We start from the raw sequence: 13,623 nt of genomic DNA on the forward strand, positions 1-13,623 counted from the left end.
GAGGGTATGGGGTCATTATATTTACTACTGGTCAGTATCAGAGGGTATGGGGTCATTATATTTACTACTAGTCAGTATCAGAGGGTATGGGGTCATTATGTTTACTACTGGTCAGTATCAGAGGGTATGGGGTCATTATGTTTACTACTGGTCAGTATCAGAGGGTATGGGGTCATTATTTTTACTACTGGTCAGTGTCAGAGGGTATGGGGTCATTATATTTACTATTGGTCAGTATCAGAGGGTATGGGGTCATTATATTTACTATTGGTCAGTATCAGAGGGTATGGGGTCATTATATTTACTACTGGTCAGTATCAGAGGGTATGGGGTCATTATATTTACAATTGGTCAGTATCAGAGGGTATGGGGTCATTATATTTACTACTGGTCAGTATCAGAGGGTATGGGTCATTATATTTACTACTGGTCAGTATCAGAGGGTATGGGGTCATTATATTTACTACTGGTCAGTATGGGGTCATTATATTTACTACTGGTCAGTATCAGAGGGTATGGGGTCATTATATTTACTACTGGTCAGTATCAGAGGGTATGGGTCATTATATTTACTACTGGTCAGTATCAGAGGTTATGGGGTCATTATATTTACTACTGGTCAGTATCAGAGGGTATGGAGTCATTATATTTACTACTGGTCAGTATCAGAGGATATGGAGTCATCAACTCAACATGTGACATTGACATAAAAAACAGTGATACACCTTACTACCGTAATGTGAAAGATATAGGGCTGGTTTCCCGGACAAAGATTACGCCTGGTCCTCGACCTTTGAGGAGATTGAGCATGCTTTTTAGACCAGGACCAGGTTTAATCTGTGACCAGGACCGGGTTCAATCTGTGACCAGGACCGGGTTTAATCTGTGACCAGGACCAGGTTTAATCTGTGACCAGGACTGGGTTCAATCTGTGACCAGGACCGGGTTTAATCTGTGACCAGGACCAGGTTTAATCTGTGACCAGGACCGGGTTCAATCTGTGACCAGGACCGGGTTCAATCTGTGACCAGGACCGGGTTTAATCTGTGACCAGGACCAGGTTTAATCGGTGACAAGGACCGGGTTCAATCTGTGACCAGGACCGGGTTTAATCTGTGACCAGGACCAGGTTTAATCGGTGACCAGGACCGGGTTCAATCTGTGACCAGGACCAGGTTTAATCTGTGACCAGGAAGCTTATCCTCATTGTTTAATAATGATGACGTTCTGGAGCTTTCATCAAAACACACTGTTACAGCTAGTAGAATATCTGTTACAGCTAGTAGAATATCTGTTACAGCTAGTAGAATATCTGTTACAGCTAGTAGAATATCTGTTACAACTAGTAGAATATCTGTTACAACTAGTAGAATATCTGTTACAACTAGTAGAATATCTGTTACAGCTAGTAGAATATCTGTTACAGCTAGTAGAATATCTGTTACAGCTAGTAGAATATCTGTTACAGCTAGTAGAATATCTGTTACAGCTAGTAGAATATCTGTTACAGCTAGTAGAATATCTGTTACAGCTAGTAGAATATCTGTTACAGCTAGTAGAATATCTGTTACAGCTAGTAGAATATCTGTTACAGCTAGTAGAATATCTGTTACAGCTAGTAGAATATCTGTTACAACTAGTAGAATATCTGTTACAACTAGTAGAATATCTGTTACAGCTAGTGGAATATCTGTTACAACTAGTAGAATATCCCATGAGAATGGGGAGGAGATTCTGAACTCTCCTCTTAACGTTAGTGTTCCTCTCTGCCCCAGGCCTATATGGAGGATCATCTGGAGAATAAGGACCGTCTGCTGAAAGAGTGGGAGGATCTTTGTTCCTACCAGGCTGAACCCAGTGCTGTCACTGTAGCACAGAGTGAAGCCCACCTGGAGAAGAACCGCTGTTCGGACTCTCTTCCCTGTGAGTCTTACATACCTCTCCTCGGGTTTATCCTCCTCCGGTCTTAGGCTGGGATTCAAATGGACTCAGACGAATAACCTGTTCACTGTGGTTGACTTAATGTGGATTTCTGTTTGAGCTGGCATCCGTAGCGTTTACAGCAAACGTGATCTGAGCTGAATGTCAGGGGAAATGCCTTTAGAAGTCTATTGCTGTTCACCGGCCGTTAATTACACTGTGTTGGATTGGCATCTTATTTCTGTACCTCCTGTACAGCTTGGTCTGTTACTATCTGTTCTGATCCTCCTGTACAGCTTGGTCAGTTACTATCTGTTCTGATCCTCCTGTACAGCTTGGTCTGTTACTATCTGTTCTGATCCTCCTGTACAGCTTGGTCTGTTACTATCTGTTCTGATCCTCCTGTACAGCTTGGTCAGTTACTATCTGTTATGTTCTGTACCTCCTGTACAGCTTGGTCTGTCACCATCTGTTCTGTTCTGATCCTCCTGTACAGCTTGGTCAGTTACTATCTGTTATGTTCTGTACCTCCTGTACAGCTTGGTCAGTCACTGTCTGTTCTGATCCTCCTGTACAGCTTGGTCAGTTACTATCTGTTCTGTTCTGATCCTCCTGTACAGCTTGGTCAGTTACTATCTGTTATGTTCTGTACCTCCTGTACAGCTTGGTCAGTCACTGTCTGTTCTGATCCTCCTGTACAGCTTGGTCAGCTACTATCTGCTCTGTTTTGCCTGTACAACTTGGTCAGTTACTATCTGTTCTGATCCTCCTGTACAGCTTGGTCAGTTACTATCTGTTCTGTTCTGATCCTCCTGAACGTCTTGGTCAGTTACTATCTGTTCTGTTCCAGATGATCATTCCCGTGTGAAATTGAAGGCAGAGAGCAACTCCACCAAGGAAGACTACATTAACGCCAGCACCATAGTAAGATCCCTGACTGCTACTCTTGAGATGGTGATGGTGTAGACTTTGTCCCGTAGTTGACACAATGTCACACGTCACAAATGTCATTATTATTCTCTCTCTGTAAACCCCAGATTGACCATGACCCTCGGCTGCCTGCTTACATCGCCACCCAGGGACCACTGGCACACACCATCGCTGACTTCTGGCAGGTCAGTAGCACACACCATCGCTGACTTCTGGCAGGTCAGTAGCACACACCATCGCTGACTTCTGGCATTACAGTAGCACACACCATCGCTGACTTCTGGCAGGTCAGTAGCATACACCATCGCTGACTTCTGGCAGGTCAGTAGCACACACCATCGCTGACTTCTGGCATTACAGTAGCACACACCATCGCTGACTTCTGGCAGGTCAGTAGCATACACCATCGCTGACTTCTGGCAGGTCAGTGGCACACACCATCGCTGACTTCTGGCAGGTCAGTAGCACACACCATCGCTGACTTCTGGCAGGTCAGTAGCACACACCATCGCTGACTTCTGGCAGGTCAGTGACACACACCATCGCTGACTTCTGGCAGGTCAGTGGCACACAGTACTCTGAGGAAACATTATTGCTAACACTAAAGACTGTGGTAGTCAAAGGTGACCAATACTGTGTATTTGTTGTGTAGTAGTACATTTGACACAGATATCTCACAATGTGCCGGTATAGTACACTGCTGTTGTAACTGCTGTGTTGTTCTATAGACTGTCTGGGAGAATGGCTGTACAGTGATAGTGATGATGACAGCCCTGGTTGAGGATGGAGAGATTCAGTGTGTTCGCTACTGGCCTGACGAGGGATCCTCCCTCTACCACATCTACGAGGTGAGGGGGTTTGACTCTGGATAGACACAAGCTGGTGTGTGTGTGTGTGTGTGTGTGTGTGTGTGTGTGTGTGTGTGTGTGTGTGTGTGTGTGTGTGTGTGTGTGTGTGTGTGTGTGTGTGTGTGTGTGTGTGTGTGTGTGTGTGTGTGTGTGTGTGTGTGTGTGTGTGTTTGAATCTTTTTATTATTGTTCTTATTCTTAGTTTTCTTTGTGTTTGACCAAATACAAATACAATGCTATTTCTCTGTTAAAAAATTTAACAACATACTTTGCATGCTTATAGAGAAGGGCACTCAACATGTACTGCACTGACACTAATGACTGATGATTGGTTGAAAGAAATTGATAATAAGAAGATTGTAGGAGCTGTACTGTTAGATTTCAGTGCAGCCTTTGATATTATGTTGTTGAGAACTTGTGTTATGGCTTTTCAACTTCTGTCATATCCTGGATTCAGAGCTATCTATCTAATAGAACTCAAAGGGTTTTCTTTCTAATAGAAGTGTCTCTAATGTCAAACAGGTAAAGTGTGGTGTACCACAGGACAGCTCTCTAGGCCCTCTACTCTTTTCTATTTTTACCAATGATTTGCCACTGGCATTTAAAAAAAGCCTTTCTGTCCATGTATGTTGATGATTCGACCATATACGCATCAGCAACCACAGCTAATGAAGTCACTGAAACCCTTAACAAAGAGTTGCAGTCTGTTTTTGGAATGGGTGGCCAGTAATAAACTGGTCCTGAACATCTCTAAAACTAAGATAATTTTATTTGGTACAAATCATTCCCTAAGTTCTAGACCTCAGCTGAATCTGGTAATGAATGGTGTGGCTATTAAACATGTTGAGGAAACTGAATTACTTGGTGTTACCTTTGTACACTGTCATGGTCTGTAGATTGTACACTGTCATGGTCAAAACATATAGATTCAATGGTTGTAAAAATGGGGAGAGGTCTGTCCATAATAAAGAGATCTGCTCTGCTTTTTTGACACCACACTCCACAAAGCAAGTCCTGCAGGCTCTAGTTTAGTCTCATCTTGATTATTGTCCAGTTGTGTGGTCGAGTCCTGCTAAGAAAGACCTAGTTAAGCTGCAGCTGGTCCAGAACAGAGCGACACGTCTTGCTCTTCATTGTAATCAGAGGGCTGATATAAATACTATACATGCCAGTCTCTCTTGGCTAAGAGTTGAGGAGAGAAATATTAATGTGTTGAAAATCCCAAATGGTTTACATAGTCAATTTACACACAGCACTGACACCAACACTTACTCCACCAGACATACCACCAGAGGTCTTTTCACAGTCCCCAGGTCAGAGCAAATATTTTCTACCAGGTGAATTTGTATTATATATCTCTATGGATATTCCCTACCAGGTGAATTTGGTCTCTGAACACATCTGGTGTAAAGACTTCCTGGTTCGTAGTTTCTACCTGAAGAACGTTCAGACCCAGGAGACTCGTACCTTGACACAGTTCCACCTGCTCAGCTGGCCCTCCAACGGAATCCCTACCTCCACACGCCCTCTGCTGGACTTCCGCAGGTACTGCAAATAACCTCGAGGTTAGAGGTTTGGGCCAGTAACTGAAAGGTTGCTGATATAAATATCAGAGCCGTCAAGGTGAAAAATTCTGCCAATGTGTCCTTGAGCAAGACACTTGACCCTAATTTGCTTCAGGTGCGCCATACTACTATATGCCTGACCCTGTAAAACAATATATTTCACTGCACCTATCTGATCTATGTGTCAATACATTTCACTCACTGTAAAACAATATATTTCACTGCACCTATCTGATCTATGTGTCAATATATTTCACTGCACCTATCTGATCTATGTGTCAATATATTTCACTGTACCTATCTGGTCTATGTGACAATATATTTCACTATACCTATCTGATCTATGTGTCAATATATTTCACTGTACCTATCTGGTCTATGTGACAATATATTTCACTATACCTATCTGATCTATGTGTCAATATATTTCACTGTACCTATCTGGTCTATGTGACAATATATTTCACTATACCTATCTGATCTATGTGTCAATATATTTCACTGTACCTATCTGGTCTATGTGACAATATATTTCACTATACCTATCTGATCTATGTGTCAATATATTTCACTGTACCTATCTGGTCTATGTGACAATATATTTCACTATACCTATCTGATCTATGTGTCAATATATTTCACTGTACCTATCTGGTCTATGTGACAATATATTTCACTGCACCTATCTGGTCTATGTGTCAATATATTTCACTGCACCTATGCAGTCTATGTGTCCCTGTCTCCCTGGTTCTACTGTGTATGATACTGTAGCTGTAACCTAGTAGCAGATGGGGGTCTGTGAAACTCACTCCTCAGCCTCAGGTGTCTCCTCTTGCACTGCCGAATAGGATAAGAAGCTTCGGGAGGGCGGTCGTGTCTGTTTGCAAGGCAGAGGTCCAGGGTTAGAGCCTCGGGTATGAGCCGAATCGGGAGGAAGCGGTACTCGCTAAGCAAACAGCGTGATGTCCTTTTCACTAGCATATGGCCAGTGATGCCCCATAGGGTCCTGTATGACCTAGCCTCCTTGACCCTTGACCCTGACATGATTAATGAAACCCGTGTGCTGTGTATTAGCCTTCATTTTTAGTTGTCCCTCTCTTCCTCTAGCCATCTCTCGTTCCAACCATCTATATCTCTCCGTCCCTCTCTCTCAGTGACGGTGGTCAGCTATTGGCCCTTGGGGTCCCCACATCTCCCAGTGTCATTTTTGTGATTTGCAGCTAGTAGTCTGGGTCCAGTTGCATAGTCACAAAAATGATTATTGGCAGGTGTGACTGCAGCAGGAGTCGACGCTGGCCGGATAGTCCATCAGTCTCCTCCCCCTTTCGTCTTTTCTTCTAACCTTCCTTCCTTCCTTCCATCCTTCCTTCCTTCCATCTTTTCATCTTTCCTTCCTTCCATCCTTCCATCTTTCCTTCCTTCCATTCTTCCATCTTTCTTTCTTTCCTTCCTTCCATCCTTCCTTCCTTCCTTCCTTCCTTCCATCTTTCCATCCTTCCTTCCATCCTTCCTTCCATCCTTCCTTCATTCTTTCCTTCCTTCCTTCCTTCCTTCCTTCCTTGATTCCATCTTTCCATCCTTCCTTCTAACCTTCCTTCCATCCTTCCTTCTAACCTTCCTTCCTTCCATCCTTCCTTCCTTTCTTCCATCTTTCCTTCCATCCTTCCTTCCTTCCTTTCTTCCTTCCTTCCTTCCTTCCTTCCTTCCTTCCTTCCTTCCTTCCTTCCTTCCTTCCTTCCTTCCTTCCTTCCTTCCTTCCTTCCTTCTAACCTTCCTTCCTTCCTTCCTTCCTTCCCTCCCTTTCTTCCTTCCCTCCTCTACTCCTCCCTCACTTTCTGTCCTGTCCACTGAAGGGTTGAGTTTCTCTAACCTCAACCTCAAAGACTATTGTTTTATAACTAACTTGAATTGTTATCCTTTAGGCAGGCAGAGTTTGGCATGTTGTTTTTCTGTGTATGGTTTAAGATCACTACAGTTGAAATGTAACACAGTACTGCAGTACCAAATTTAAACTTTTATGATATATTCTCTATCCCTCCTCCCTCCCTCTCTCCCAACCCTCCCTCTCTCTCTCCCTCCCCTCCCTCCCTCTCTCCCACCCCTCCCTCTCTCTCTCCCTCCCACCCCCTCCCTCTCTCCCTCCCCTCCCTCTCTCCCAACCCTCCCTCTCTCTCTCCCTCCCCTCCCTCCCTCTCTCCCAACCCTCCCTCTCTCTCTCCCTCCCCTCCCTCCCTCTCTCCCACCCCCTCCCTCTCTCCCTCCCTCCCTCTCTCCCACCCCTCCCTCTCTCCCAACCCTCCCTCCCAACCCTCCCTCTCTCCCAACCCTCCCTCTCTCCCACCCCCTCCCTCCCCTCCCTCTCTTCCACCCACCCCTCCCTCTCTTCCACCCACCCCTCCCTCTCTCCCTCCCACCCCTCCCTCTCTCCCTCCCACCCCTCCCTCTCTCCCTCCCACCCCTCCCTCTCTCCCAACCCTCCCTCTCTCCCACCCCCTCCCTCCCTCCCCTCCCTCTATTCCACCCACCCATCCCTCCCTCTCTCCCAACCCTCCCTCTCTCCCACCCCCTCCCTCCCCTCCCTCTCTTCCACCCACCCCTCCCTCTCTTCCACCCACCCCTCCCTCTCTCCCTCCCTCCCACCCCTCCCTCTCTCCCTCCCTCCCACCCCTCCCTCTCTCCCTCCCTCCCACCCCTCTCTCCCTCCCTCCCACCCCTCCCTCTCTCCCTCCCACCCCTCTCTCCCTCCCACCCCTCCCTCTCTCCCACCCCTCCCTCTCTCCCACCCCCCCTCACTCCCACGCCCTCCCATCCTCACTCCCACCTCCTCCCTCTCTCCCACCCCTCCCTCCCTCTCTCCCACCCACCCCTCTCTCTCTCCCTTCCTCCCTTCCTGTCCTCTGTCTCCCTCCAACAGGAAGGTGAATAGGTGCTACAGAGCTCGATCCTGCCCCATCATCGTCCACTGCAGGTAAACTTAGCTCAGTGTCTTCATCGACAAAGGGCCATAGAAGTTGGCTGTGCAGCACAAACAGGTAGAACAGACATTTGCATCCCTTTTGATATTTTGAATAAAAAATAATATTGAATAAAAACAAAACATGTTATATTAAATGAAGGGCTCTTTTAGACCACAATACATCTGATGTAAATATGAATGAAGACTTGCTGAAGTGCAAAAAATTCAGCATTTGACATGTCCCTCTTCTGTGACTTCCAAGAAGATTTTAACCCACTTAAACCCCCCCAAAAAAATTCTCAAAGTTGTCATCATCATTGTAAATCTCTAGTTTATTTTTGTTGCTTTGGCAAAGTAATTATTGAAGATTATTAATTTACGTCTGTCCATCATTTTAAGATCAACCCTGTTTTGTGAACTGAACTCTCCTTTTAATATGGTGAAACAATTTATTTTTGAAACAAATTTTCAAAATAAACACTGAAACATCTAATAGTCAAATCATAGTGTAAAAGCAGGTTGTCCTCTTCTTGTTTTAGCCTTTAGCCTCTTTGTCCTTTGTGGAGGAAACACAGAACGGGTCGAGCGTGGCACGTCAACCCTACTACCCTTAGAAACGTTTTAACCAAAAAAATTAAAATTTGTGAAGCTGGCATTCAATTGCCATTCCCAATTAGACAGAAGAGTCCATTCCCTTTGTCACGAGTGGAGTTTTGGCTGATTTAAGATGAAATTACAGTCGTCTGTTACTTTATTTGACACTTAATAGGCACTTACAATATATATATTTTTTCCTTTAACCTCCTTTGATATTGGAAAAAATGTTATTTTTGTAAGTTTAAAATGTGCGCTTTATGACATAATGTTACAATTAGATTACTTTTTTTTAAATTGAAAAAAACGTTTTTAAAGAATCTTGGAACCTCTAAGCCTGACAATTTGACTGGAAAACTCATGTGTACACACACAATGGCTGCCACCCATTATGACATCATTGAATAGGGACACCCGTTCTATAGATCCCATTTCTGCGGTCTTTATGACGTGCTGTGTGATCTGACCAGGTATTTCCTGTCTCGTACAGTGACGGCACTGGCAGAACGGGAACCTACATCCTTATTGACATGGTCCTCAATCGCATGGCTAAGGGTGAGTCAGACATCTTGATCTTGTCAGACGTCTTTGATAGTCTGGCCTTGTAGTTTATATCACTGGATAGACACCAGGATAGTATTGCGAGTCAGAGATTCCTTGTTGGCGAATGTAATTTTTTTTCTCCCCCATGTCGTAATGCGTACTGTGTGTTTCCAGGCGTGAAGGAGATTGATATTGCTGCGACATTGGAACACATTCGGGATCAGAGACCAAACTTAGTCCGCACCAAGGTATGGCCTTCTCAACTATATATCTCATGGCACCAGCATGATCTGTCTGTGTGCGTGCATGCATGTGTTTGTATCTCTGACAGTCTCCCTCCCTTTCCGTCTCCCTCCCCAGGACCAGTTTGAGTTTGCCCTGACTGCCGTGGCAGAAGAGGTCAATGCCATCCTGAAGGCTCTGCCATAGTGAACCATGTGTCTACCACCTCGTGTGCCAGAACCTTACAACTAGAATTACCATGAAAGTTATGCATCATAATACCAATGACGGCCATATTGAGTGTCCCCCATGATTGCACCATTCACACTGCTGTGGTCTGACGGGTTGTTGACGATCTAGTAATTCTATTTCTATGGCCATTATTAACCCTTCCTCTACATCCAGATACACAACCAGGGAGGAACTAAATTTCCCAGAGTCCATTACTATTACACCAATGACCATAGGAGTCAGTAAGACCGAACAAACAGATCTGAGGCCAGGCTGCTATCATTATGCATTCATAATGAAATTAAATGAGGTTTTAATAAAATCCTGTAGATTATTCCATTCAGGCAAAAACACTTTAAATGTACAGTAGGACCCCTAAACAATGTCTTGTTATTCGATTTTAGATTGAGATTTGGTCTTAAAATACTGTGTCTTGATTCTGTAACATTTCTCCTTTCTCTGATTCTCAGTCTCAGACATGTCTCACTAGAGATATCACAATTACCATGATCCCTCCTGTTCTGTTGTCATGGTGATGTTATATTACCATGAACCCTCCTGTTCTGTTGTCATGGTGATGTTATATTACCATGAACCCTCCTGTTCTGTTGTCATGGTGATGTTATATTACCATGAACCCTCCTGTTCTGTTGTCATGGTGATGTTATATTACCATGAACCCTCCTGTTCTGTTGTCATGGTGATGTTATATTACCATGAACCCTCCTGTTCTGTTGTCATGGTGATGTTATATTACCATGAACCCTCCTGTTCTGTTGTCATGGTGATGTTATATTACCATGAACCCTCCTGTTCTGTTGTCATGGTGATGTTATATTACCATGAACCCTCCTGTTCTGTTGTCATGGTGATGTTATATTACCATGAACCCTCCTGTTCTGTTGTCATGGTGATGTTATATTACCATGAACCCTCCTGTTCTGTTGTCATGGTGATGTTATATTACCATGAACCCTCCTGTTCTGTTGTCATGGTGATGTTATATTACCATGAACCCTCCTGTTCTGTTGTCATGGTGATGTTATATTACCATGAACCCTCCTGTTCTGTTGTCATGGTGATGTTATATTACCATGAACCCTCCTGTTCTGTTGTCATGGTGATGTTATATTACCATGAACCCTCCTGTTCTGTTGTCATGGTGATGTTATATTACCATGAACCCTCCTGTTCTGTTGTCATGGTGATGTTGTTTAAAACCACATTGTACTCTAGAAGGTATCCATCCATATAACATAACAGCATGAGGCCCGTGGCTTGTTTATGCAAGAAGACAGAGACCCTCACTATGGTGAGGATGAAGTGAGTGACATACTAGAGTACAATACGTTACACCAGTTTCTCTAAGGGGCTGGCGTTTACCTCTTAAGTTTAACTCTAAACCCAATGATATATTTATATTCATTTTGTAATTGAACTATTACTGTACACTGACGACCTAATCACTCACATCTGAATCATATCAATTATTGTCTTCAATGTTACTGTAAAACCTCTGTGTTTATTGTAAATAATTCACCTTATTATTCATTATATGTTTATTAATGTAGCAAACACATAGAAAACAACTATAAAAATATTTTTCACTCAATGTATGTAATTAAATCTCTATTGTGATGTGGTGCAACAGCATAGAGGGGTCTGACTGTGTTCTTTTCCATTCACATCCCATAATACTGACTAGTAACCATTAGGAACCAATGTCTACATCCCTACATCCCATAATACAGACAGGTAACCATTAGGAACCAATGTCTACATCCCTACATCCCATAATACGGACAGGTAACCATTAGGAACCAATGTCTACATCCCTACATCCCATAATACTGACAGGTAACCTTTAGGAACCAATGTCTACATCCCTACATCCCATAATAATGACAGGTAACCATTAGGAACCAATGTCTACATCCCTACATCCCATAATACTGACAGGTAACCATTAGGAACCAATGTCTACATCCCTACATCCCATAATAATGACAGGTAACCATTAGGAACCAATGTCTACATCCCATAATACTGACAGGTAACCATTAGCAATCAATGTCTACATCCCATAATACTGACAGGTAACCATTAGGAACCAATGTCTACATCCCATAATACTGACAGGTAAACATTAGGAACCAATGTCTACATCCCATAATACTGACAGGTAACCATTAGGAACCAATGTCTACATCCCTACATCCCATAAAACTGACAGGTAACCATTAGGAACCAATGTCTACATCCCATAATACTGACAGGTAACCTTTAGGAACCAATGTTTACATCCCATAATATTGACAGGTAACCATTAGGAACCAATGTCTACATCCCATAAAACTGACAGGTAACCATTAGGAACCAATGTCTACATCCCATAATACTGACAGGTAACCATTAGGAACCAATGTCTACATCCCATAATACTGACAGGTAAACATTAGGAACCAATGTCTACATCCCTACATCCCATAATACTGACAGGTAACCTTTAGGAACCAATGTTTACATCCCATAATATTGACAGGTAACCATTGGGAACCAATGTCTACATCCCATAAAACTGACAGGTAACCATTAGGAACCAATGTCTACATCCCATAATACTGACAGGTAACCATTAGGAACCAATGTCTACATCCCATAATACTGACAGGTAACCATTAGGAACCAATGTCTACATCCCTACATCCCATAAAACTGACAGGTAACCATTAGGAACCAATGTCTACATCCCATAATACTGACAGGTAACCTTTAGGAACCAATGTCTACATCCCTACATCCCATAAAACTGACAGGTAACCATTAGGAACCAATGTCTACATCCCATAAAACTGACAGGTAACCATTAGGAACCAATGTCTACATCCCATAATACTGACAGGTAACCTTTAGGAACCAATGTCTACATCCCTACATCCCATAATACTGACAGGTAACCATTAGGAACCAATGTCTACATCCCTACATCCCATAATACTGACAGGTAACCATTAGGAACCAATGTCTACATCCCTACATCCCATAAAACTGACAGGTAACCATTAGGAACCAATGTCTACATCCCATAATACTGACAGGTAACCTTTAGGAACCAATGTCTACATCCCTACATCCCATAATACTGACAGGTAACCATTAGGAACCAATGTCTACATCCCTACATCCCATAATACTGACAGGTAACCATTAGGAACCAATGTCTACATCCCTACATCCCATAATACTGACAGGTAACCATTAGGAACCAATGTCTACATCCCTACATCCCATAATACTGACAGGTAACCATTAGGAACCAATGTCTACATCCCTACATCCCATAATACTGACAGGTAACCATTAGGAACCAATGTATTCAGCTGGCCAGGTTAAACCAGAGTGAAAGCTGTCCCACTGGACACAGACGTCACTTCAACATCTTGATTCACATTTGGGTGAGTTGCCAAATTAACGTGAATCACGTGGGTGAGTCAAATCAACAAAAGTTCCCCAAATTCCTGTACGTTGATGACTTTTTGCAAATCCAATCAGTTTTTTCACACCTCTCTGATTCAGAGGGGTTGAGTTAAATGCAGGAAGACACATTTCAGTTGATTGCATTCAGTTGTACAACTGACTAGGTCTCCCCCCCTTTCCCCTTTCATGTTTATTCAGTTGAATCACATCGAATCACACTGAATCACAGTTGTTCAAATGACGTAGAAACAACGTTGAATCAACCAGTTTCATATGTGAAATAGCTATTTTCCCATGTTCAGCTTAAATTTCACATGTTGAAACCATATTTGCACAT

The 13,623-nt window shown here is 43.3% G+C and overlaps 1 protein-coding gene across 1 annotated transcript in view; it reads left to right on the forward strand.

Moving 5' to 3' along the window:
- LOC109881393 (receptor-type tyrosine-protein phosphatase-like N) overlaps window positions 1–11,462 on the forward strand; it is a 91,159-nt gene extending 79,697 nt beyond the window's left edge. Inside the window, exons 19-27 of the mRNA XM_031802378.1 lie at window positions 1,776–1,923; window positions 2,771–2,844; window positions 2,958–3,035; window positions 3,579–3,698; window positions 5,077–5,243; window positions 8,178–8,231; window positions 9,304–9,368; window positions 9,531–9,604; window positions 9,717–11,462. Coding sequence (XP_031658238.1) covers window positions 1,776–1,923; window positions 2,771–2,844; window positions 2,958–3,035; window positions 3,579–3,698; window positions 5,077–5,243; window positions 8,178–8,231; window positions 9,304–9,368; window positions 9,531–9,604; window positions 9,717–9,785 — 849 coding nt within the window. The 3' untranslated portion in view covers window positions 9,786–11,462. The remainder of the gene's footprint in view (window positions 1–1,775; window positions 1,924–2,770; window positions 2,845–2,957; window positions 3,036–3,578; window positions 3,699–5,076; window positions 5,244–8,177; window positions 8,232–9,303; window positions 9,369–9,530; window positions 9,605–9,716) is intronic.
- Window positions 11,463–13,623: the final 2,161 nt, after the last annotated feature.

Source organism: Oncorhynchus kisutch, linkage group LG2, assembly GCF_002021735.2.
Source record: "Oncorhynchus kisutch isolate 150728-3 linkage group LG2, Okis_V2, whole genome shotgun sequence".
Lineage (NCBI taxonomy): Eukaryota > Metazoa > Chordata > Actinopteri > Salmoniformes > Salmonidae > Oncorhynchus > Oncorhynchus kisutch.